General features: G+C 43.2%; 1 protein-coding gene across 3 annotated transcripts in view; it reads right to left on the minus strand.

Annotated features, from left to right (window-relative positions):
* LOC126470326 (UTP--glucose-1-phosphate uridylyltransferase-like) overlaps positions 1-27,328 on the minus strand; it is a 201,421-nt gene that overhangs the window by 26,493 nt on the left and 147,600 nt on the right. For 2 of the 3 annotated variants that reach the window (XM_050098112.1, XM_050098111.1), the window contains exons 2-3: positions 718-954; positions 425-607 (exon numbers count right to left, since the gene is read on the minus strand). In XM_050098112.1, the coding sequence (XP_049954069.1) occupies positions 425-607; positions 718-954 (420 nt within the window). Of the gene's footprint in view, positions 1-424; positions 608-717; positions 955-1,243; positions 1,555-27,328 lie in introns of those variants that run through there. The other variant, XM_050098109.1, reaches the window with a different exon arrangement.

Genomic DNA, 27,328 nt, shown 5'->3' on the forward strand with positions numbered 1-27,328 from the left:
TTTTTTTTTCATTTCTTCACTATTGTAATACATTACAGTCTGTGGTCGTGATTGATCACAGAAAATTCCATGAAAAACAATCATAGAAGAGAAGAAAAAGCTGGACCTCACTCAATACCAGTGGCAGATAATTCATCACATCGCTTGACTCCATAGTGTAATATCTGATATGTGTCATATATTAAACAAGCTAACTGTTAGAAAAAACATATGTTGTAACACATTTATTTACAAAGTCGTACACTCACTCATGAGGTAAACTTCATTTTTTTGAGAAATGCAAATGCCCAAGAGGCAAGAGGCAAATTCTGAATATAAAAATAGTAAGAGAGAGAGAGATTTTTATAAGTGAACAACAGTTACAGATTGTCTAGCAGGAAAATTAAACACAAATAAAAAAACTGGAATATGAAAATAACATTACCTCTATCTGCTGTACAGTCAGGTCAAGAAATGTCAGGTCACTTCTTACTGGAATCACAGATTTTGGTCCATGGCAACCCATTGAAGTACCAAGCCCACCATTCAGTTTGACAACAACCAATTTACCCAGCATATCATGGACAACATCGGTTGATGGCTGAGATAGTGTGCTGTAGTCTCTAACCTGCAGCAAATAATGTCATTTTAATATTTAATGAATATCACAAGAGTTTTACCAAAACAATATTACAGGAAATTAGCTACAGAGAAAGTATAACTGTAATACTGATTTACCGCATCTTCTGGTAGCTTTTCAATTCTATTCCAGTCGATTGAAGGGCCCTCTTCACTGAGAAATCTTTCAAAAAGCTTCTCAAACCCATTGAACTGCTTGCTTATGCCTGCTCTCTTGGTTTCAGGGGCAGTGCCGAGGAGCTTCTCAAATTCACTCTGAAGTTGAGTGAGAGCATCTCGTTTCGTCATTTCCTTGAACTCACGAGAGCCTGAGGGAGCTCTCTGGTGACCACGCACCTGTAACAGCAGATCCACGTTAAGAAATTACAGCTGACATTAATAATATGCACTTTCCTAAATAATCATTCACATTTTTCTCACAAATTACTGATACAACTGTGTTAAGTTCTTTAATTTATCATAGTCAATTTACAAGAAGCTTAGTTAAAGCCAGTCCTTACATAAAATTCTGTTTTGTGACAAACAATTTTTTGAGTTGTGGGATAAATGTTGAACTACTCTACAGAGCATTCAAGTTCTGGGGGAAAAAAATTAATGAAAAGTGTTATACACTTAATGTGAATACCTTGCAGAGTATGACATTATCTGTTACTGTTGATGGCAATGTATTAACTGAGTTCCATCCATTTGTTGCCTCTGGGTGTAAGACCATGGTGTGTCGTATGTCACTGTCATTAAACAATTGCAGGTGCGGTGCTTGTTTCACTTATGAAAAGTGAAGCAATTACAGGTACAGGTGTTTCAACTGTTGCGAATGTCTAAATTTGTTTATAACTCGTTGCGTTGAGCGAATGGAAGTAACGTGTGGTCGTTTCACAGGGCAACTGCTTTTTAAATCCACCGGCCTTGCGTCTGGAGACGCACTGGAGCCGGAAAGCACCAGATGAGTATATGAGCGCTCCCCTCCACGCAACCTGCCGCCTGTGTTACGTCACAGATGACGATCAACTGCAGACGAGCGCACAAGTTCGTCGACAAACTGCTTGCAGTTCGGTAGCCACTCACGAGCATGTCTGCTGTCATTAATTGGAACAAGTGACAGAAACTAAATTGCTGTTTTCACCGATTCCTGGCTTCCACAAAATACGTCAGAGTAAAGCAGGAAAACTGTATAGTGAAGTCTTTCACGAAAGATACACGCGCCGAAGTACGAGTGGGTAGTCAACGTTTTAATTACTGTGTCGCACCGAAAACATAAAGTTACCCAGTTATTTTTTGTTTGTTTGGAGGTACATTTCTGCAGCCCTGGTCAGCAGAAATCACCACGCCACAGTACCGCAGCAGCCACTAGAGGAAAAAATAACACATCCCTATGATATTGATACAGTGAACTATCGTGTAGTAATTCGTTTTTGGCAGCAGCAGGAATGTTGCAGCTGTGTTAGACCAATCCAAGCAGCTAAAGAAGTCATCTGGATTGACCTAATACAGTTAGAATATTTCCTGTGCCGCCGTAAACGAATTATCAGAAGAAACTGCACTTTATCAGTGGTCTTGGCTAGATGCTTGCTGTGGTACTGTGTATTGCTTTACAGGAGACTTATCGGAAGTTAATCGTTAACTCGTAACTGCTAATCCGACAGAGCACGTAATAATCTAAAATCTATACCGTTAAAATGATGTCTGCCTGTACATAAGGTTCTAAAGGCCCTGTACAAAAAGACTACACCACGCTTCATAAAAATAAAAGTTAATCTTATCTTTGTTGTCAAAATGATTTTTTAAAGGTAATGATTCGTACTCGCCAAGTACTCGTAGGTAGGTTTGTTAGAATTTCAATAAAAAAGTATCTGCTTACCTAATAAGATGTCGCTTTAATCGAATATGCTCCTCAATGACGCGTCTGCCCAATGTTCTCCTCGAAATTGAACTTTTGTTTATGTTCAAAGTTTTTATCGCCTTCTCAAATGACTTCTACTTGACGACTTGTAAAGGTATCATGTTCGCAACAAAAAAGTTTACTATGTGTTGGTACACACTAGGTTGATACTCGCCGCTGCTAATTTCTGCAATGCCAAAAAGATTTCCAGTACTACTCTGTCGCATTCTTTTAACCGGATTACTGCTGCCGATATCCGAATGGCCAAGACTGATTTTTCTTTTTGGTCTTCCTCGACCGGCCCCTGTCTTCATTGTTTCTTCAAAGTGCATATCGCGATTCATGTTCGCACCTTATGTCTTCTTTCAAATTGTTAACGCTAATTGTTGATTTTTTTAAGGCAAGCACAGTTTACAGTCGGAAAGTATTTGTTCTCCCTATCTGAATAAAAAATTAACCCAACCACCTAAATGCGGCCACGGATTTTCATCAGTCGCAGAGCTAGAATCCGATTCCATGATCGTTTCCACAGTCAGTTCACTAACAAAAAGTCGTTCTTAACGAGAACTCAGTAAACAAACAACAATAAACAAACAATGCCTAACTATTCTCGCCCGTATTCGATTGCTTACATCAATCGCACGCATCCCGGCGTAGCCACACACCTACATCATCTGTACTTGTCAGAACATAATTTCCACAGGCGGTGCGGCGTCATTTTTGTCATAAATAGTAAGTACCTAATTAACGATTAACGGACTGAAAGAATGTTAACGGAAGTTAGAGATTTCGTTAACTTTTTTTTAAAATTAACTTAAAAGTTAATCCGTTGCTCGAAAACTTAACTTCGAAACTTAACGATTAACGGATTAACCGTCTTGTGCCCAGCTATGATGACTACCCCGTCGTATACACAGCACTTTTCGACGGAAGAAAGCAAAAAAATGTAGCTAGAGCTTTAGAGATGATTATTGATTCCGATGTCGAAGTCGTTGCAGATGCAGTTGGCGAGAGAGCCGCCGTGGCCTGCTTGTAAAACAACTACGGCATTTGTCTGAATAGGCGAAAGGGAATCACGATAGCCGGACCAATCTCAAAACCACTCCAATGTCCCGATGGATGTCTAGAGTAAAAGATTATCTGTCACATACGTGCAAATTTAAAAATATGCCTGTTACTTGGTTTATTTCTTGATTGTTGCGGATAGACAGAACTCTAATGAATCAAGTTTGTAGCTATAGTAATGTATAAAAAGAATTTATTTCATTAAAGTAAATACGGTGGACTGTAGGGAGGGTAGGACGCACTATCTAGAACTTTAGCTGTGGTCAGATGGTCAGGTCTGAATTAAGCATCAGATCAAATTAATTTTTTTGAAGCTGAAGATATGATTGTTTTGATATTTGTCATTTTGGAATTATTTTGGGTATTTAATTTTTGCTAGGTTCCAATAAAATGGAGAGAATGGCAGCCGCGATTCTTCAGTGTCTCAACATCCGTGTCACCATGCTTGATTTTGAGAAAAGGGTGTTATGTGCGTTTTCTAGATTCAGATTCAAATTCTTTATTATTAATTCAGAATTAGTGCATGTAATAGAGCTCGTCAGTACACTTAACTTATTAATTGTACAAAAATACATTTTTACATCGTCATGCTCCTACTGGGAATGTCTAAAAATTCTTCTAATGAATAGAATGGTTTAGCTAACAAGAAACTGTGCGTCGCTTTCTTAAATAATTTGATTTGATGCTTGGGGCGTATTTAGATAATTTGTTATACATCTACACTGCTATGTGTGCATATCTGTTGTTAGCTTTTCTAATATGTTTTGCAGTAAGAGCAGAGAAATACAAGTTGTTGTATTAGAATCATACCTTTGATTTGGTGCAATTTATTTAGATGGTTCGGCAAGTGTGTGATTAACACTATCATGAATATGTAAACCAACTGCTGTTAAAATCTTATACTTAATGAACAAGGGTTTACAGTGTCTTCTGTTGTCTACCTTTGCCATTATGCCCTCTTCTGAATCACAAGAATTCCATTTATTTTCTTGGTCTTTTCTCAGATTCAATCCCTGCCTTAAAACAGACTGAAAAAAGCAAAATACTCTGTGCTTACATGTTAAAAAGTGATACAGTACATAAGTTTTTTCAGCAAATACATCATTCTTTGACAACATAACTTTTCGTGTTCAATATGGGTGTTCCGTGGTCGTTTGTCAAGTATAATGCCTAAAAATCTTACATTTTGTTTTTCTATTTTTGCAGAGTTCGACAAACTGTGAGGTATTTAATATCTTATTCAGTTCTAGGTACTCACACACTCGCTGTTACATGATGCTTTGAAAGACTTTGGCCTGCGTTCGGCTAAGTGATGTGACTTGACTGCGGAAAGTCCGTTGGTCTACGTGAGAGTACAGTGCCCTTGGGATGCGCAACAGCTCCAGTGTAAGACAAAAAGTTCAATAAAATGTAGCGTACAATGTCCAGGACCGAGATAAGAGAAGAAATATCATACACATTCTGGTACTGTTAAATAACCCCCTCTTTTAAAGTTTGCAGATTGCGAACTTCCCCAACAACAGGGACCTGAGGAAAGTCATTCCCCTGTAATGTAACTTATCTGCTTTAGAGCCAGACGTACATGCGTGCGTGGCAAACAGTTAGTTACGTGTATAAGTTAAGACTTGCCTCAAGCAGAAAGTGAACCACATTCATGCAACAAACAGTCGAGTGTGAAGGCTCTTTCCCCAACTTTTTCCTAGACTGCGGAATGGACTTTGACTCTCCGGTACAGGTCCCGCTATAGAAGGCGATAATGTACACACTGAGAAGTGCGTGTCTTCGCCGACTGCTGCCTCAGCTGTGTTCTGACAGTTAATCCAGTGTGCAGCGCAGCGTGCCGGAAGTGTAAGAGCACCCGAACTGCTTTTTCATCGTCCGCCGGCAGAAGTGTGTCATTTAAACATCAGCAGGCCGTCGTACGAGGTCACGTGACCTCTGGTTACACGCTTCTCAAGATGCACCCTCATTCCTACTCGGCTAACATTTTTCTTCCCTGAAGAATCTTAAGTGCAAACATCAGGACGAGATGCCTCAAATTTGTTACATATGTTGGTTGTAGGTTGCGAGTAATGGGAAGTATGTAGCACGAACGTTTCTCGTTATGCGTCTTCTTATTCGCATATTACAGTATCGTAACTTATCTATGAAGACTAATGAGGGGACTCGTCAGTCTATGGGAAAAAGAAGAAGAAGAAGAAGAAGTAGAAGAAGAAGGAGAAGGAGAAAAACAGAAACTGAAGGTGGCATGCACTAAGAAAATTAATGACGTTATTGAAAAAGATTTGCCGAGCTGGATTTCAGCAGGTGGCAGAATGCATGGCAGACTTAGAAGCATCTGGAAACACGTCACCAAAGAGAAATTACGAGAGAGGGGAAGAATTTTTACGATTGACAGGAAGTATAGGGCATCCACTTCCATGCATCATCACTGAGAGTATAGTGGCTGTTCCGGTTAAACTTACTGTTACACAACCTGATCTCAACGGATTCCTTGATAACAGAATCCTAGTAAGTCTATGCATGGAACAACATCTTCGTCCTGTCAAACAGAATTTTATGATTGTTTGTGAGGCTGTGCTCAGCAACGTCTAGTATGTGGAGAGTTGGCGTAGGTTAAGTGCAAAATCTAGTGACACTGTAGTGTGGGCTGATGAAGCTACTGCACTTTCAAGGAACGTTGTAAGTGCTAGGAACACTGACAGCAAGACTTACTTTCGTCGGGAACAGCAAATTCTTTACCTTCTTGTATTGTTACGGTGAATGCTACGCTCGAGCATTTTAAAAGGACACTAGCGATTTTGTTACTTATCGTTTCCCAATCCGTCCTTGTGCTCCGTCTCTGATGACCTTGTCATCGACTGGACGTTAAACTCAAATCTTCCTTCCCCCAAAAATAATACTTCATTTATTATTCATATTTGTGTGTACAACAGTAATATATTTTACTTGCAGAACATGTCTACACGACTGGCCATTAAAATTGCTACACCAAGAAGAAATGCAGATGATAAACGGGCATTCATTGGACAAATATATTATACTAGAACAGACATGTGATTATATTTTCACGCAATTTGGGTGCATAGATCCTGAGAAATCAGTACTCAGAACAACCACCTCTGGCCGTAATAACGGCCTTGATACGCCTGGGCATTGAGTCAAACAGAGCTTGGATGGCGTGTACAGGTACTGCTGCCCATGCAGCTTCAACACGATACCACAGTTCATCGCCGGCCGGTGTGGCCGTGCGGTTAAAGGCGCTTCAGTCTGGAACCGCGTGACCGCTACGGTCGCAGGTTCGAATCCTGCCTCGGGCATGGATGTGTGTGATGTCCTTAGGTTAGTTAGGTTTAATTAGTTCTAAGTTCTAGGCGACTGATGACCTCAGAAGTTAAGTCGCATAGTGCTCAGAGCCATTTGAACCACAGTTCATCAAGAGTAGTGACTGGCGTATTGTGACGAGCCAGATGCTCGGCCACCATTGACCAGACGTTTTCAATTGGTGAGAGATCTGGCGAATGTGCTGGCCAGGGCAGCAGTCAAACATTTTATGTATCCAGAAAGGCCCGTACAGGACCTGTAACATGCGGTCGTGCATTATCCTGCTGAAATGTAGGGTTTCGCATGGATCGAATTAAGGGTAGAGCCACGGGTCGTAACACATCTGAAATGTAACGTCCACTGTTCAAAGCGCCGTCAATGCGAACAAGAGGTGACCGAGTCGTCTAACCAATGGCACCCCATACCATCACGCCGGGTGATACGCCAGTATGACGATGACGAATACACGCTTCCAATGTGCGTTCACCGCGATGTCGCCAAACACAGATGCGACCACCATGATGCTGTATACAGAACCTGGATTCATACGAAATAATGACGTTTTGCCATTCGTGCACCCAGGTTCATCGTTGAGTACACCATCGCAGGCGTTCCTGTCTGTGATGCAACGCCAAGGGTAACCGCAGCCATGGTTTCCGAGCTGATAGTCCATGCTGGTGCAAACGTCGTCGAACTGTTCGTGCAGATGGTTGTTGTCTTGCAAACGTCCCCATCTGTTGACTCAGGGATCGAGACGTGGCTGCACGATCCGTTACAGCCATGCGGATAAGATGCCTGTTATCTCCACTGCTAGTGATACGAGGCCGTTGGGATCCGGTACGGCGTTCCGTATTACCCTCCTGAACCCACCGATTCCATAGTCTGCCAAAGGTCATTGGATCTCGACCAACGCGAACTGCAATCGCGATAGGCTACAATCCGACCTTTATCAAAGTCGGAAACGTGATGGTACGCATTTCTCCTCCTCTCACGAGGCATCACAACAACGTTTCACCAGGCAACGCCGGTCAACTGCTGTTTGTGTATGAGAAATCGGTTGGAAACTTTCCTCACGTCAGCACGATTTAGGTCTCGCCACCGGCGCCAACCTAGTGTGAATGCTCTGAAAAGCTAATCATTTGCATATCACAGCATTTTCTTCGTGTCGGTTAAATTTCGCGTCTGTAGCACGTCATCTTCGTGGTGTAGCAATTTTAATGGCCAGTAGTGTATTACGAGATTTTGAAATTTTATATCATTTTAAATAACACTTCCGTGGATCGAGGTTAGAAAATATTCCCACAAGAAATATTTGAAAGTTCCTTTAATGCTGTGTCACAACATTTGCCTCCTAATCTTTGTGAAAGTCTGAAAGAATTAGCATCTAGATCCTCAATATATGTTTATCATTTCCAAATAATAAGTTCTAGTTCAATACTGTTATCGAAATGAAACAACTACATCTCGTAGTTCTCAGCTAAGTCCAAGCAGAATCTTCCTGAGCATTACACATTTAACCTGAACATTCTAAAATGGAGGACCAACATGGATTTTTTTCTGAAGCAAGTACATTACAACAAATTATTAATAATTTATCATTCAAATGGACACGGAAAACTAGAGATTTCATTTTTTTGTTGCATAATCAGATATTAACGAAAGGACTTTTCGAGAAACTGATTTTGATAAATTTTGTATAGTAAAAGAAGAATTTTGTGAGCTTTATCAATGCAAGAAATTATGTTGATGCCTATATCTAGTAGTTGTTTGTACACTGAAGAGCCAAACAAACTGGTACACCTGCCTAATATCGTGTAGGGCCCCCGCGAGCACGCAGAAGTGGCGCAGCACGACGTTGCATGAACTCGACTAATGTCTGAAGTAGTGCTGGGGGAATAGATACCATGAACCCTGCAGGGCTGTTCATAAATCCGTAAGAGTACGAGGGGGTGGAGATCTCTTCTGAACACCACGTTGCGAGGCATTCCAAATATACTCAATAATGTTTATTTCACTCATCAACAGTCCAATGTCGGTGTTGACGGGCCAAGGCGACGCGTAAAGCTTTGTGTCGTGCAGTCATCGAGGGTACACGAGTGGGCGTTCGGCTCTGAAAGCCCATATCGATGAAGTTTCGTTGAAAGGGTTCCCACGCTGACACTTGTTAATGGCCCAGCCTTGAAATCTAAAGCAATTTGCGAGAGGGTTGCACTTCTGTCAGATTGAACGATTCTCTTCAGTCGTCATTGGTCCCGTTCTTGTAGGATCTTTTTCCGGCCGCGGCAACGTCGGAGATTTGATATTTTACCGGACTCCTGATATTCACGGTACACTCGTGAAATGTCGTACGGGAAAATCCCCACTTTATCGCTACCTCGGAGATGCTGTGTCGCATCGCTTGTGCGCCAACTATAACACCACGTTCAGACTCAGTTAAATGTTGATAGCCTGCCATTATAACAGCAGTAAGCCATCTAACAACTGCGCGAGTAACTTTTCCTATATAGGCGTCGCCGAACGCAGCGCCGTATTCTGCCTGTTTATATATCTCTGTACTTGAATACGCATGCCTATACCTGTTTCTTTGGCGCTTCAGTGTACGTAGGCACTTCAGTGGCCTCTATCGTGTGAAGGAGACGGTCAGGGTTAAGCTGAGAGCAGTCGACGAAGAAAAAAAGGTGGAAACGTGAAAGAAATTGCCATTAAGCCTCGTCGACCTCAAATGGAGCAAAATCAGCATGTGAATTAGTTTGAAAAGAGTGGTAAGTCTCTGAGAAATGGAGTTTTCATAACATGACATTTCCGCACGTACAAGGCGTGTTATTATGGGAGTGGTGCGTTTGTGAGCCCAGGGTATACTGGACCTCACAGTGCACCGAGGTAGCAGGTGCGACGGGCATCGTTCTGCCAGTCCCGCGAGTTTTCGGCAAGCTGGTGGCTGTCGCGCTACTCCGACGAAACGGCGCACTCACGATGGCTACCCCGCAAACATTCTCAAACTGTTTTAAAGAAACTATTCGGTAAGAATGGTTTTTACGTCAGTTATATCTTTATATGCCATCTTCATGAGGAATTAAGTGCCTATCGTTTCTCTGATGGTCATAGTTATTGTGGTATTTCGCATATAAGTAACACACTGCGTAAAATTTGATAATTTTGCAGTGAAAAATAGAGGCCGCTATGGATTTGTGTTTGGAGCATATTCGACCAAATGTTGCTGAGTGTGAAATTTAGCTAACATATTGAATTTTTCTTTAGACTTGGGAACAGGTCCATCTATCACCAATCTAGAGAAAATTAATGTTATTATCACACTCATTTGGAACCGCGCACGCCAGCAATAAAGCTGAAATGAAACACTCTTAGCACCCCTCGTATTTCAGGAACGGTTGGAGATATCGAAACGAGATTTTGACAAATGATAGCACACAAAGGGATGATTATTATGTCATTTGGTAGACAAGCGGAACTTCCTTATCTACCGCGATATACGGTAACTGCAGACATTTGCAATGCAATGATTTAGTTTTTATAAGAGTCATCGGTAGCAGGTGAAATGAGAATTAAGGTGGCTTTGCAGCAAGGTAAGCGAACAAATTACACGTTTATATTTATACCGAGAACGTGGTTTTTCATAAGCTTTTGACCTGATTCGTCCACAGTTCCTCGTGTAATAAACCATTGTTTCAGGATTCTGTCGCTTTTGAAACTTCACTAGGATGTTATCGAGGTGACAGTGTGTCAACTCCGCTTTGTTCTGACGAAAGAAACGAATTTTAACATGGCAACAAGAGAAATGCAGGTGATATCAAAATACGCCATTGATGAATGTGTGATTTTCAGGTTACAGCAAGTTTTAGTTGCTACAAGTGTAGTAAAAATGACCACATCGGAAAACTTATACACCGCTCCCGTGAAATACATTGTTTGCGAAAACTGATACATAAACATTACACAAACAAGAATGTGAAGAATCGTCTGAATACCTTAATTCCTGTTGGTTCGTAAATAATTTTTGTTGCTAATGTAAAATATGGGGTATAAAGAGATGGCCGAAACATTTCTACACAGTATTTAAACCGTAGAATTGCCAAAAGAGAATATCTCAAAAACATGCACGCAATACTGTTTATTGATGTGAGCGAAAATCGGATATAATACACCTTAAGTACCATCAACGTCTTTTTCAACGAACTGTTTTAGATGTAGAAAGCGAGCCAGATTGTAAAAACGGTCAATTACAGACCACTGATGAGGCTTTATTTCAATAAAATGGAGCGCATTTCGTGAAAAAATACACATTTTCTTGTAGTTGCAAAGACAGATTTAAAATACCTTCAGTAATTTCTGAAATAATCTCAGAAAGGTGTAAGTCTCATGAAAGATGCGCAAAATGGGGGAGGGGGGAATGAGTTGTAAAAAGAAATACTATAGTCAGCGCCAATAAAATGTTGCCTATACTACCTTCGTTATTATAGGATATTACTCATAACTACACTACTGGCCATTAAAATTGCTACACCAAGAAGAAATGCAGATGATAAAAGGTATTCATTGGACAAATATATTATACTAGAACTGACATGTGAGTGCATTTTCACGCAATTTGGGTGCATAGATCCTGAGAAATCAGTACCCGGAACAACCACCTCTGGCCGTAATAACGGCCTTGATACGCCAGGGCTTTGAGTCAAACAGAGCTTGGATGGCGTGTACAGGTACAGCTGCCCATGCAGCTTCAAACGATACCACAGTTCATCAAGAGTAGTGACTGGCATATTGTGACGAGCCAGTTGCTCGGCCACCATTGACCAGACGTTTTCAATTGGTGAGAGATCTGGCGAATGTGCTGGCCAGGGCAGCAGTCAAACATTTTCTGTATCCAGAAAGGCCCGTACAGGACCTGCAACATGCGGTCATGCATTATCCTGCTGAAATGTAGGGTTTCGCATGGATCGAATTAAGGGTAGAGCCACGGGTCGTAACACATCTGAAATGTAACGTCCACTGTTCAAAGCGCCGTCAATGCGAACAAGAGGTGACCGAGTCGTCTAACCAATGGCACCCCATACCATCACGCCGCGTGATACGCCAGTATGACGATGACGAATACACGCTTCCAATGTGCGTTCACCGCGATGTCGCCAAACACGGATGCGACCACCATGATGCTGTAAACAGAACCTGGATTCATACGAAAAAATGACGTTTTGCCATTCGTGCACCCAGGTTCGTCGTTGAGAACACCATCGCAGGCGTTCCTGTCTGTGATGCAACGTCAAGGGTAACCGCAGCCATGGTTTCCGAGCTGATAGTCCATGCTGGTGCAAACGTTCGTGCAGATGGTTGTTGTCTTGCAAACGTCCCCATCTGTTGACTCAGGGATCGAGACGTGGCTGCACGATCCGTTACAGCCATGCGGATAAGATACCTGTCATCTCGACTGCTAGTGATACGAGGCCGTTGGGATCCAGTACGGCATTCCGTATTACCCTCCTGAACCCACCGATTCCATATTCTGCTAACAGTCATTGGATCTCGACCAACGCGAGCAGCAATGTCGCGATTCGATAAACCGCAATCGCGATAGGGCTACAATCCGACCTTTGTCAAAGTCAGAAACGTGATGGTACGCATTTCTCCTCCTCTCACGAGGCATCACAACAACGTTTCACCAGGCAACGCCGGTCAACTGCTGTTTGTGTATGAGAAATCGGTTGGAAACTTTCCTCACGTCAGCACGATTTAGGTCTCGCCACCGGCGTCAACCTTGTGTGAATGCTCTGAAAAGCTAATCATTTGCATATCACAGCATCTTCTTCCTGTCGGTTAAATTTCGCGCCTGTACCACGTCAGTGGTGTAGCAATTTTAATGGCTAGTAGTGTATTTTATGTTCTTTATTTTACAGGTATTACGAATTACTATTCTTCACAAAGACAGAAGCAGGCAGCGACTGCCACAGTTTTCTTCCTAGCATCGTCCATACTCTCTCTCGAAGACACACTATGACACATTGATAACTCTTGAAATACGTAGCTTGTGGCATCTGACCTGTGGTGCATGCACGGCAGTCCTGGGAACGCGGATAAATCACGAATACCCGCCGATTTGCCTCCACGCACGAAGGGAGCCGACCTGTGGGCAGATCGGAGAGTTAGATCCAACGGGCGAGGACTGCACGTTAGTGAGAAACGACGGACCTCCAATCAGCGGGCCAGATCCGGCAGTGATATCCGCGGAACTGACCCGCGCTTCTGGCCCGTAGCAGATATCCGCTCGTGTAGGGCCAGCTGAGAATCTGAGTGCTACATCACAGAGGGTTCACAGCCCAGGGTACTGCCTCTTCTACAGGCAACTGTCCTTGCGTATTTCGACAGGAGACTGACATGGTCGCATGTGATATGGGCTCTGCAAGCCGCCTTCGAAGAATGGCGGGTACCACTGCTTCGCTGGCCTGCGTGTGCGCATGACGTGTCGCCGTCGAACATATCAGGGACGACATTGGTTCGCCGCAGTCCGCCGGAAACCACCGTCGAAGATCTGTGGATTTGCAAACAAGCCACATAGAGAAAGATTCCCCACAAACATATGCAGACACCCTGTAATTCCAGTCCAATGACCTTTGTAGGTTCAGATAGGGAGTCGGGTTTCTCACTTTTTGGAATTCTCAAACTCAGGTACTGCGCACAGTCCTCTAATCTTATTTATTTATGTTTCGTCATGAGCGTAATCTTGCATTATTCATTTCAGACTCATGTATTCTTCTTCGTATTGCAATTTTCACAATTACTAGTACAATAAACCGTTAACTCAAAACCACACACGTTTGTTTTCTTCCACAGACAAGTTACAGTTTGTGTATAATTGTTAGCCCATCGCGAGGCATAAGAACGTGTGTAATGAATATCAACTACGTTTAGTGTACAACCTGTCTCCTGAATCAAATGAAACCATATTTTTTTCACTCTCTTAGGGCCGGCCGTAGTAGACGAGCGGTTCTAGGCGCTACAGTCTGGAACCGCGCTACCGCTACGGTCGCAGGTTCGAATCCTGCCTCGGGCGTGGATGTCTGTGATTTCCTTGGGTTAATTAGGTTTAAGTAGTTCTAAGTTCTAGGGGACTGATGACCTCAGAAGTTAAGTCCCATAGTGCTCAGAGCCATTTGAACCATTTTTCACTCTCTTATTTTATGAGACAATCTGTGCAGCCTTCTTAGATTGTTTGTAGATGCTGCTGCCATTTACCTTCTAGTAAAGTCATAAGAAGATCAAAACCACTTGCAAAAGATTTAGACAAGGTATCTGTATAGTACAAGGGACAAACTGTGAGGTCATCCATATGAGTACTAAAATATTCCGTTGAATTTCGGTTACATGTTAAATCACACAAGTCTAAAGGTTGTGAGTTCAACTAAATATATAGTGATTACAACTAGGAATAACTTAAATTGGAACTATCACAAAGATAATGTTGTTCGGAAAGCGAACAAAAGGCTGCGTTTTATGACCACAACGCATAGAAGATGCAACAGGTCTATTAAAGAGACCGCCTACACTATGTTTGTCCATCCCCTTCTGGAGTACTGCTGCCCGGTATGGGATCCTTACAAGATAGGGTTGACGGAGGCTATCGAAAAAGTTCAGAGAGGGCAGCTGGTTTTGTATTATCGCAAAATAGGGAAGAGAGAGTAACGGATATGATGACCGAGTTGGTGTGGCGATCATTAAAACAAAGGCATTTTTCGCTGCGGCGTGATCTTTTCACGAAATTTTAGTCTCCGAATTTCTCTTCCGAATGCGGAAGTTAATGCGCCCGTCTACATAGGGAGGAATGATCATCGCAATAAAATAAGAAAAATCAGAGATCGCACGGAAACATTTAATTCATTTTTCCCGCACGCTGTTCGAGAGTGGAACGATAGAGAAAATGTCTGGAGGTGGTTCTGTGCTTAAAGCACGAATTGCAGAGAAGTCATGTAGATGTCGATGTTTTAGTATGCCGGTGACATACAATGTATAAAGACATGAAGTAATATGACCGTTGTTCAAACTTTTATCCAGCTATTTTATTTTAATTTCTCCGCGACTATCGTTTAAGAAACCGCCAGTATAGCCGACTGCGTCAGGTACTACGCTCTCTTGTAGAGGCAAGCATTCGGTACCGTTTGCTGTCTGAATTAACATACAATGGTGCGGTTTGCTGTCGACTTACTTCTAGCATTTTGCTAATAGTCCTCACATATTTAAGTGAATGTTAGACTGGTTCCGGAGACTGCCAAGCACATGTTACATAAACATATACACTCCTGGAAATTGAAATAAGAACACCGTGAATTCATTGTCCCAGGAAGGGGAAACTTTATTGACACATTCCTGGGGTCAGATACATCACATGATCACACTGACAGAACCACAGGCACATAGACACAGGCAACAGAGCATGCACAATGTCGACACTAGTACAGTGTATATCCACCTTTCGCAGCAATGCAGGCTGCTATTCTCCCATGGAGACGATCGTAGAGATGCTGGATGTAGTCCTGTGGAACGGCTTGCCATGCCATTTCCACCTGGCGCCTCAGTTGGACCAGCGTTCGTGCTGGACGTGCAGACCGCGTGAGACGACGCCTCATCCAGTCCCAAACATGCTCAATGGGGGACAGATCCGGAGATCTTGCTGGCCAGGGTAGTTGACTTACACCTTCTAGAGCACGTTGGGTGGCACGGGATACATGCGGACGTGCATTGTCCTGTTGGAACAGCAAGTTCCCTTGCCGGTCTAGGAATGGTAGAACGATGGGTTCGATGACGGTTTGGATGTACCGTGCACTATTCAGTGTCCCCTCGACGATCACCAGTGGTGTACGGCCAGTGTAGGAGATCGCTCCCCACACCATGATGCCGAGTGTTGGCCCTGTGTGCCTCGGTCGTATGCAGTCCTGATTGTGGCGCTCACCTGCACGGCGCCAAACACGCATACGACCATCATTGGCACCAAGGCAGAAGCGACTCTCATCGCTGAAGACGACACGTCTCCATTCGTCCCTCCATTCACGCCTGTCGCGACACCACTGGAGGCGGGCTGCACGATGTTGGGGCGTGAGCGGAAGACGGCCTAACGGTGTGCGGGACCGTAGCCCAGCTTCATGGAGACGGTTGCGAATGGTCCTCGCCGATACCCCAGGAGCAACAGTGTCCCTAATTTGCTGGGAAGTGGCGGTGCGGTCCCCTACGGCACTGCGTAGGATCCTACGGTCTTGGCGTGCATCCGTGCGTCGCTGTGGTCCGGTCCCAGGTCGACAGGCACGTGCACCTTCCGCCGACCACTGGCGACAACATCGATGTACTGTGGAGACCTCACGCCCCACGTGTTGAGCAATTCGGCGGTACGTCCACCCGGCCTCCCGCATGTCCACTATACGCCCTCGCTCAAAGTCCGTCAACTGCACATACGGTTCACGTCCACGCTGTCGCGGCATGCTACCAGTGTTAAAGACTGCAATGGAGCTCCGTATGCCACGGCAAACTGGGTGACACTGACGGCGGCGGTGCACAAATGCTGCGCAGCTAGCGCCATTCGACGGCCAACACCGCGGTTCCTGGTGTGTCCGCTGTGCCGTGCGTGTGATCATTGCTTGTACAGCCCTCTCGCAGTGTCCGGAACAAGTATGGTGGCTCTGACACACCGGTGTCAATGTTTTCTTTTTTCCATTTCCAGGAGTGTAGAACACGGAAAACGTGCGAACTACGATTACGTGACACACTAGAAAAGCTTCCTATCGGAGCTTATATGGTCGTGCTGCAGCAGGCTTGGAAAGTTCATGACAAAGGGACAGGGGAACTGAATGGCGGAAATTAGTTCAGTTAGTTGGTGAATTCGATACAAGTGGAAAAATTAGACTACGCAAGGAAAAAATAAACGACAAGGAAAACACGAGAACCCAATTCTCTCAAGGCAAATGATCAGCTGTGTTTGTAGAAAGCTTTGGTAAACTCCTTCCTGATTTGTCACCCATTTTACCTTGCCAGCTATGAAGAAATCCAAGCTTTATAGTGGAATTCCCCCTGCCGTGCGACTTGCCACTTAACTGATATTATCTCCATAGATGCGTAGTAATATGCTTCAGGGGCGAATTAAACAGTGTTTACATCTGTTGAAAAGTTTTTGTTAAATCAAATTGCGTTATTGTTGTTCATTCATTGATTAAATCAGAGAAATTTAAGAACCGTCCTGCACATGGTGCCACGCATATGAAAAACAATCCAGAAATAAGTTGAGACCAATAAGCTTGCATAAGTTATCGGGCTATTATTCACATTTTAAAAATTTCGTAATCGTTTATATGCATAGCCTGTCGGAATCGAATCAGCCGAATTTTTGCTTCTGTTACATTTCATTTGCTCTTCCTCGGAGGACGAATCGGTAGGAATGTTAAAACCTTTATATTCTTGCCTGTGGGAATGGTTGAAAGGGGAAGTCTACAGTAAGAAAGTGAACAGATTCGGATTGTGAATAGTGTTGCCATCATAAAAGAACGCCAAGACGACTCAGAATACGTGACGTTGTCGAGAGAATTCGAAATTGCACTGAAATTGGAGCTGGAATTTATGAAAATCAACTTTGAACTTATCACTAGCCTTTAGTAACATCATCTGAATTTCTTTCGGTTAACAGCTCTAACATATGAATCCCTGAAATCAATAAAAACTGGACACATGTTTATGGAACGTTTCATTCGAATTTGTCTGTACTTCCACCGCCTAAAATATTTGCTGTTACTTCTGAAACACCCTACATAACAGCAGAGGAAAGCGTGTTATTAATCCGCTAGTACACATGAAGACGAGTATGTTTTGTCAGACATAGACTCTAATTCGAGTGCTGCGCCTTTGTTTTCCTCCAACGTATGAGCTGCATCACCCAACCAACCTACTGTTTGGCCCGGAACTGATAACACACACAACATGAACCACACAGCCATACAATTATAATGTTTATTTAGAACACCGAGACATTCCTGTAGTAATATGGTTGGGAGTACTATCTTTGTTGTACACCGTTAAACAAAAAATAAGTTTTAACCGTTTAGGAATACAGGGCAGAGGACAGTGTGTGATTCCACTTCCGTCTAGGCCTTAAGGTATGTCTCCGGGGTTGGACAGGAATAAGGAAACACAGCCAGAGATGCATGCCTGAACGTAAACGCAGATACTAGCCAAACCTACAGGTTGTTCACCACGAGCGGCACCTGTGCAATGCCCTCAATACGTTGCCAATGTCAATCGTGGTCAGAACAGTGTTCTGTGTAGTTGTGAATGCATTATGTCGCAGCTAAGTGAATTCGAACATGGGCACATTATTGGTGCTCGTGTGGTAGGCGCTTCCGTAACCAAGGTAACCACGGTGATTTTTCACCGTATCGAAGACTTAAACTGCACACACGGAAAGTGGAATTTCAAAACCACTCATCAATGACGCAAATGCCCGTAACAGGAAAACGTCGTGCCGAACCTGGACTATGGAGCAATAGAAGACTGTCATTTTGTCGAATGAGTCTTTTTGTACACTGTTTTCAACTTCTGACCTAGTTTACGTCCCAAGAATAAAACATATCGGAGGTTTGGTGATGAATTAGGGAGCCATATCGTTGTAGTTCCTGGGCCCCATGGTTATTCTGCAAGGTCGAATCACTGCCAAGGATTATATAACCATTTTGGCTGTCGGATGCATCCCATGGTACAACGTTGATGCTGTGTTACCAGCTGACGGGGCCCCTGTTCACACAGCTCGCGTCGTCCAGGTCTGGTTGTGTGAACACGAAGATGAATTTCCGCATCTCACCCGGCCAGCACAGTCACCAGATTACAATATTACTGATTCTTTATGGTCTACTTTGGAGAGAAGGGTGCGTGATCATTACCACCTTCATCATCGTTGCCTGAACTCGCCACGATTTTGCAGGAAGAATGGTAAAAGAGTCCCACGTAAACCGTACAGGACCTGTATTTATCCTTTCCGAAACGAGTGTAAGCTATTCTGAATGCCAAAGAGTTTCTTGCATCGTATTAGGCTGGATAATGTGTGTATTTATGGCGTTTCCATATTGTTGTTCAACCCCTGTACATCTCATTATAGATAGTGCTACGCGCGTGTCATAAAGAGCGTAACATTAACGAGAATTTGTTCCGTTAGCATATGGCAATAGCAGTGTAGCAGATATGAGCGCAGATGACTGACGATATAAGAGGAGTTGTCGCAGCGGTTCATCAATCTCGCTCCACATAGGCGCTGCGAGTTTCAAATCTGGTTCCTCTGACTAGAATCTATTCGGACCTTACTGAACTGTAAATTGCAGACCGTCCGACAGGCCAGGGCACTGTGTAGCAGATAAGAAATAACTCTATCTGTACTACTACTTACTGTAAGCGACCATACTACATCGAATGCATCGGTTCTCGTCGGGTTCCTACTTTCACTAGGAAATTTCATAATTTTTAATTCGATGAACTGCAAGAAATTCGTTGACTCGTTAAAGCTAATAAATTGCCAGCAATCCGTGCGAGCGACAGGTTCAACGCTTTAAGTCGAAGCATACACTACTTCAGTCGAAGATTTTAATGCAATGTTCTTTGTGCAGACGTCCAGCCTCCTGCAACTGACGAAGCAGTTTTGGTAAAGCGGGCGTAGAGTTAAACGCTGAAAAATCTTCAGTGAACAAATAACACCGTCCATGAGCTTTCACTATGAATGACGGACCATTACTTGCTACTGAGAAATTAAGACACGCCTGCAATACATAAAAGACAGCGCTATTTTTCTGAAATCGATACCTGATAAATGGTAAATACACTTAGGGAAAAAATCCTAAGAGGGCTGTGACATAAACGAAAGAAGGTAGGCGTGATTCTACATCTGAAAGATGTCTGTTCATACACTACTGGCCATTAAAATTGCTACACCAAGAAGAAATGCAGATGATAAACGGGTATTCATTGGACAAATATATTATACTAGAACTAACATGTGATTATATTTTCACGCAATTTGGGTGAATAGATCCTGAGAAATCAGTACCCAGAACAACCACCCCTGGCCGTAATAATGACCTTGATACGCCTGGGCATTGAGCCAAACGGAGCTTGGATGGCGTGTACAGGTACAGTTGCCGATGCAGCTTCAACACAATACCACAGTTCATCAAGAGTAGAGACTGGCGTATTGTGACGAGCCAGTTGCTCGGCCACCATTGACCAGACGTTTTCAGTTGGTGAGAGATCTGGAGAATGTGCTGGCCAGGGCAGCAGTCGAACATTTTCTGTATCCAGAAAGGTCCGCCGTACAGGACCTGCAACATGCGGTCGTGCATTATCCTGCTGAAATGTAGGGTTCCGCAGGGATCGAATGAAGGGTAGAGCCACGGGTCGTAACACATCTGAAATGTAACGTCCACTGTTCGAGGTTCCGTCAATGCGAACAAGATGTGACCGAGACGTGGAACTAATGGCACCCCCATACCATCACGCCGGGTCATAGCCAGTATGGCGATGACGAATACACGCTTCCAATGTGCGGTCACCGCGATGTCGCCATACACAGATGCGACCATCATGATGCTGTAAACAGAACCTGGATTCATACGAAAAAATGACGTTTTGCCATTCGTGCACCCAGGTTCGTTGTTGAGTACACCATCTCAGGCGCTCCTGTCTGTGATGCAGCGTCAAGGGTAACCGCAGCCATGGTCTCTGAGCTGGTAGTCCATGCTGATGCAAACGTCGTCGAACTGTTCGTGCAGGTTGTTGTTGTCTTGCGAACGTCCCCATCTGTTGACTCAGGGATCGAGACGTGGCTGCACGATCCGTTACAGCCATACGGATAAGATGCCTGTCATCTCCACTGCTAGTGATACGAGGCCGTTGGGATCCGGTACGGCGTTCCGTATTACCCTCCTGAACCCACCGATTCCATATTCTGCCAAAGGTCATTGGATCTCGACCAACGCGAGCAGCAATGTCGCGTTACGATAAACTGCAATCGCGATAGGCTACAATCCGACCTTTATCAAAGTCGGAAACGTGATGGTACGCATTTCTCCTCCTTACACGAGGCATCACAACAACGTTTCACCAGGCAACACTGGTCAACTGCTGTTTGTGTATGAGAAATCGGTTGGAAACTTTCCTCATGTCAGCACGTTGTAGGTGTCGCCACCGGCGCCAACCTTGTGTGAATACTCTGAATAGATTATCATTTGCATATCACAGCATCTTCTTCCTGTCGGTTAAATTTCACCTCTGTAGCGCGTCATCTTTGTGGTGTAGCAATTTTAATGGCCAGTAGTGTATTCGCGCTATTCACATAAGTGTGGCGCTGGTAGCGCCAATGTTGTTGTTGTTGTGGTCTTCAGTCCTGAGACTGGTTTGATGTAGCTCTCCATGCTACTCTATCCTGTGCAAGCTTCTTCATCTCCCAGTACCCACTGCAACCTATATCCTTCTGAATCTGCTTAGTGTATTGATCTCTTGGTCTCAATCTACGATTTTTACCCTCCACGCTGCCCTCCAATGCTAAATTTGTGATCCCTTGATGCCTCAAAGCATGTCCTACCAACCGATCCCTTCTTCTAGTCAAGTTGTGCCACAAACTTCTCTTCTCCCCAATCCTATTAGTTACGTGATCTACCCACCTTATCTTCAGCATTCTTCTGTAGCACCACATTTCGAAAGCTTCTATTCTCTTCTTGTCCAAACTGGTTATCGTCCATGTTTCACTTCCATACATGGCTACACTCCATACAAATACATTCAGAAACGACTTCCTGACACTTAAATCTATACTCGATGTTAACAAATTTCTCTTCTTCAGAAACGATTTCTTTGCCATTGCCAGTCTACATTTTATATCCTCTCTACTTCGACCATCATCAGTTATTTTGCTCCCTAAATAGCAAAACTCCTTTACTACTTTAAGTGTTTCATTTCCTAATCTAATCCCCTCAGCATCACCCGATTTAATTTGACTACATTCCATTATCCTCGTTTTGTTTTTGTTGATGTTCATCTTATATCCTCGTTTCAAGACACTGTCCATTGCGTTCAACTGCTCTTCCAAGTCCTTTGCTGTCTCTGACAGAATTACAATGTCATCGGCGAACCTTAAAGTTTTTATATCCTTTCCATGGATTTTAATACCCACTCCGAATTTTTCTGTTGTTTGCTTTACTGCTTGCTCAATATACAGATTGAATAGCATCGGGGAGAGGCTACAACCCTGTCTCACTCCCTCTCCAACCACTGCTTCCCTTTCATGTCCCTCGACTCTTATAACTGCCATCTGGTTTCTGTACAAATTGTAAATAGCCTTTCGCTCCCTGTATTTTACCCCTGCCACCTTCAGAATTTGAAAGAGAGTATTCCAGTTAACGTTGTCAAAAGCTTTCTCTAAGTCTACAAATGCTAGAAACGTAGGTTTGCCTTTTCTTAATCTTTCTTCTAAGATAAGTCGTAAGGTTAGTATTGCCTCAGGTGTTCCAACATTTCTACGGAATCCAAACTGATCTTCCCCGAGGTCCGCTTCTACCAGTTTTTCCATTCGTCTGTAAAGAATTCGCGTTAGTATTTTGCAGCTGTGACTTATTAAACTGATAGTTCGGTAATTTTCACATCTGTCAACATCTGCTTTCTTTGGGATTGGACTTATTATATTCTTCTTGAAGTCTGAGGGTATTTCGCCTGTCTCATACATCTTGCTCACCAGATGGTAGAGTTTTGTCATGACTGGCTCTCCCAAGGCCATCAGTAGTCAATATGAGGATGCAAATCGGCTTTCCGTTAAATAAACGCTGTAACGCTCGTGAGCGTTAGTTGCCTTTGAGATTGGGCGTGGTGAGTTGATGTTAGTCAAGAATGCCTTTAAGGCACAAAGTCGCCATTATCAGAACTTCACTGAGTTTGAACGAGGTCGTGTAATAGGGCTACGAGAAGCTGGATGTTCCTTCTGCGATACTGCAGAAAAACTTGGCAGGAATGTAGCCGTTTTACATTCTGCCTGGCAGCGGTGGTCACGAGGATGTACGGTCACAAGAAGTCCGGCATCCAGACGGCCACGTGGCACTACCGAGAGAGAAGACCATCGTGTTCGGCGTATGGTCCTGACCCGTCGTACTGCATCTGCAGCAGCAATTTGAACAGCAGCTGGCGTCACAGTGCCACTGCGAACTGTAACAATTGATTATTTGAAGGGCAGCTCCGAGCTAGACGCTCTGTAGCGAGCATTTAACTGACCCCAAACTATCACAATTTGCGGCTTCAGTGGTGTCAATCGAGAGTTCATTGGAGGGCAGGTTGGAGGTCTGTTGTGTTTTATTGTGAAAGCTGGTTCTGCCTCGGTGCCAGTGATGGCCATGTGTTTGTTAGGAGGAGACCAGTTGAGGGCCTGTAACCAACCTGTCTGGGTGCCAGACACACTGGACCTAACACCTGGAGTTACGGCTTCGGGTGCCATTTCGTATGACAACAAGAGCACTCTAGTAGTTATGCCACGCACCCCATTTGTACATCAATGTGGTGATTCGACCTGTTGTGCTGCCATTCATGAACTACATTCCAGGGAGTATTTGCCAACAGGATAACGCTCGCCCATATGCCGCTGTTGTAACCCAACATGCTCTACAGAGTGTCGAGATGCTGCCTTGGCCTGCTCGATCACCAGATTTGTCTCCAGTCGAGCACAATGGGACATTATCCACAAACAACATTAACCTCCCTGACCAAGTGCAACAGGCATGGAACTCCATCCCACAAACTGACATCCGGCAGTTACGCAACACAATGCAAGAACATTTTCATGTTTGCATTCAACTTTCTAGCGTTTACATCGGCTATTAATGTACCAGCATTTCACATTTGCAATGTCTTAGCTCGAGCTTACATTAACTTGTGATGTTAATCACTTAAATATGTTACCTAGACAAATGTATTCTCATAGTTTCATTACACTACATTAATTATTTTTTGATGTTGCGATTTTTTCCGTCAGTGTATTATAGAGAGAACCATTCAGATATGAAATTAAGAGATAATATGAGGTCTCCTAATAATGAATTTAGAGGTTTGTTTGAAGATAACGCGTTCGCAGTTAGTGTCGTGGAGCTTATTCATGTCGAAGGAGACTTGCCTGATGCTTCCGCATCATATGAAAGTCTCGTGTAAGGACCATTACCAGGAAGTCAGGCTGTCGGGATGGAATTATACCTACAATACGGCTGCCAAGAATCTTTCCACAGTCTAGAAGACAGGTAATATGACAGCTCATCAAACACCTCCAAATCTTCCCCAGTGAGCTACCGCCAGAGACGCTACAGTAATTACTGTGGCAAGAGCGCTCGTGCGTGACGTCAGGTTTCTCTGCAGTTAACAAGCACCGGAACTGTCTTACTGTTAATGGCGAGAGCTGGTCTTCGTTTAAAGTAGCACCAGAATCAGGTTATGAATTATGGGATTCGTGCGTTATGAACGACAAATTATGCTTCATATTTCTAATTTTTTAACAGCGTCGAAATCACGACTTGAAATGTGCCTTTTTCTAGAGAAAGCTCTGCTTGGTTCTTGAAGTGAGTCGACACACAGGAGCCTAAACGACAGTATTGGGTGGGTAAAACTATAACGAGTAATCAGAGTGATCCTGGGATGCTCGTTAAAAAATGGAAAACAAAGTAGAGGTGAAATGAATAATTACAATAACCTCCTCGAACGGGACGTACGGTAAGAGCTTCTAATAATACCTACGTATGCCCACGGCCGAAATTAAGTCTCCTTGGCCATGTTGCTATGGCGGGTAAACAGCGGAACGCGTTTTACTACATGTGCTGTATCTGTGTGTACAATATACCATAATATTTAAATGAATGGTAATGTTGCGAGTACTTTTAACAATCACTTCCTAGATGTAGCACAAGAAATAGGGCTAAACAGTTCAGCTGAAGAACGTAAGACAATCTGTTAAAAATGTCATTCCACAAAACTTTAAGCAACTAGAAGTAACACCAACACCCTTTAATGAAATTAATAGAATTCTAAAAATTCTAAAAAGACAAAAGCTGTTGTGGTGTTGATGGAATTTCAAACAGAATTCTCAAAAGTTGCTCGAACTTAATAAGTAATGTCCTTCGTGATATATGCAATACATCACTGGAACGAGGTATTTTTCCAGACAGGTTAAAATACACAATTGTCAAACCTCTTCATAAGAAAGGTGAGACATAGATTTAAATAATTATCGTCCAGTTTCCGTATGGACATCTTTTTCCAGAATATTCGAAAAAATAATATACTCAACGATACACTCAGACGTAAGGGGAAACAATTTACTTAGAATTTCACAGTTTGGATTCCAGAATGATTGCTCTACTGAGAATGCTATTTATACATTCACTCATCAAACAGTACAAGTCTTAAGTAACAAAATATCGCTATTTTGTATTTTTGTGATCCTTTGTGACCTTTTGATTGTTTATATCATGGTACACTCTTATAAACCACAAGTTTTATGCAACTGATGGCTTTATGCATAACTGGTTTGAATCATACTAAACAAACAGAATGCAAAAGGTTGAGCTGAATAATTCAAACAACGGACGGCTGGAAAATTTTGGTGACTTGAGAGAAACCACAAAAGAAGTCCCACAGGGTTCACTTTCCCTCCTTATATACGTAAATGGTCTTCCTCTAACATTCAATAAGCAGGGTTGGTACTTTTTACAGACGATACTATTGTTGTTATCAATCCCATTAGCGAGAAAGGAACAGAAGAGACTTTAAATGATATTTTCCAAATAATTATAAAGTGGATCTCAGAAAATAGACTCTCCCTAAATTTTGAAAAAAAAACATTACATTAATTTCTGTATAAGAAATAGAGTAATATCAACTGATATAGCACATGAGCACGAGTCAGTAAATAGGGCAGAATGCTACAAATTTATTGAGTGCATATTGATGAAAACTTGAACTGGAAGAAGCATATTAGTGAGCTTCTCAAACAATTAAGTTCGCTACTTTTGCTCTTCGTGTAATTGCTAATTTTGGAAACAAACGAATCAGCCTCGTGATATATTTCTCATATTTCCACTCAATAACGTCTTATGGAAGAATTTTCTGTATTAACTCATCAGTTAGAAACAAAGTATTGATTGCACAATAGCGCGCTGTAAGAATAACATGTGGTGTTCACCCACGGACGTCATTCTCTTCAGTACTGACAGTGGCACGTAAAGTGCCCTCCGCCACACACCGTTGGGTGGCTTGCGGAGTGTAAATGTAGATGCAGATGTAGGTGTAGAAGGAGCTACGCATTTTAACTGCACCAGCACAGTACACATACAGGGTGAACTTTAATAAAACCGACAGACTGGAAGGACAGATTCCGACTGGAAATTGAAGTAAAAAGATCCTATGAATATGTGTCCGGAAATGCATTGTTGCTACGGTAGACGGCGCTGACGAATGACAGTTTCTGTGACCACGTGCCTACCTTGTGTGTTGCAGGCTGTGTGAGTGACGCAGCGAACAATAAGCAGCAGAATGGTCCGGCATTCATGTCGAGAACAAGCCGAGATGGTGTTTGTGTACATCCAAGCAGATGAAAACGGTCGGGGCACAGCTATACCAAAACAAGTACCCTCACAGACATCAACTACGTCACACAACATTTCAAACCTTTTTTGGACGTTTCTGTCATCATGGGTCCTTTGAGACAGCCGAACGTGCAGGGAGGGTGCGGACTGCGCGTACACCAGATTTGGAGGACCGGCTTCTACAGGATATTAAGACGAGCACTAGTACAAGCTCCAGGTAAGTGGCCTGCCAATATGGTGGAAGCCGAAGTACGATTATGTGTATCCCGCATGACAACCGCTGCTATCCCTATCACCTACAATCCCATGGAGTTCACTTTGAACTTCTGTTGTGACGTGGCTGCGATGCAGCTCTGTACTGTGTTTCGGGACGATTTGTTGTCGTTGCACGCACACTGTCCATTTCCGGACACATGTTCATAGGACCTTTCCTCCATTTCCAGAGAGGTATAAGTCCCTGCAGTTTGTCGGTTTTATTAATGTTCACCCTGTATTCGCTAATGAAATTATAATTTGGGAAGAACAGTGATGTCCATGTCTATATCACTACTGGGAAAAATGAACTTTATTGCCCATTATTAAAGCTATCAGTGGCTCAGAAGGGAATTCAATATGCAGAAACAAACATTTTTTATCATTTGCCCAATAACATATAATCTCTGACAGATAGCAGAGCAAGTTTTAAATCCAACTTAAAATAATTTATCCTAGACAACTTCTTCTATTCCACTGACCAACTGTCTGAATAGCTAAAAGGCTGGGCTGTAGAGTTGCAATCTTGGCAGTAGTATCAGCCTCCGTAGGGCAG

Source organism: Schistocerca serialis, chromosome 3 (assembly GCF_023864345.2).
Source record: "Schistocerca serialis cubense isolate TAMUIC-IGC-003099 chromosome 3, iqSchSeri2.2, whole genome shotgun sequence".
Lineage (NCBI taxonomy): Eukaryota > Metazoa > Arthropoda > Insecta > Orthoptera > Acrididae > Schistocerca > Schistocerca serialis.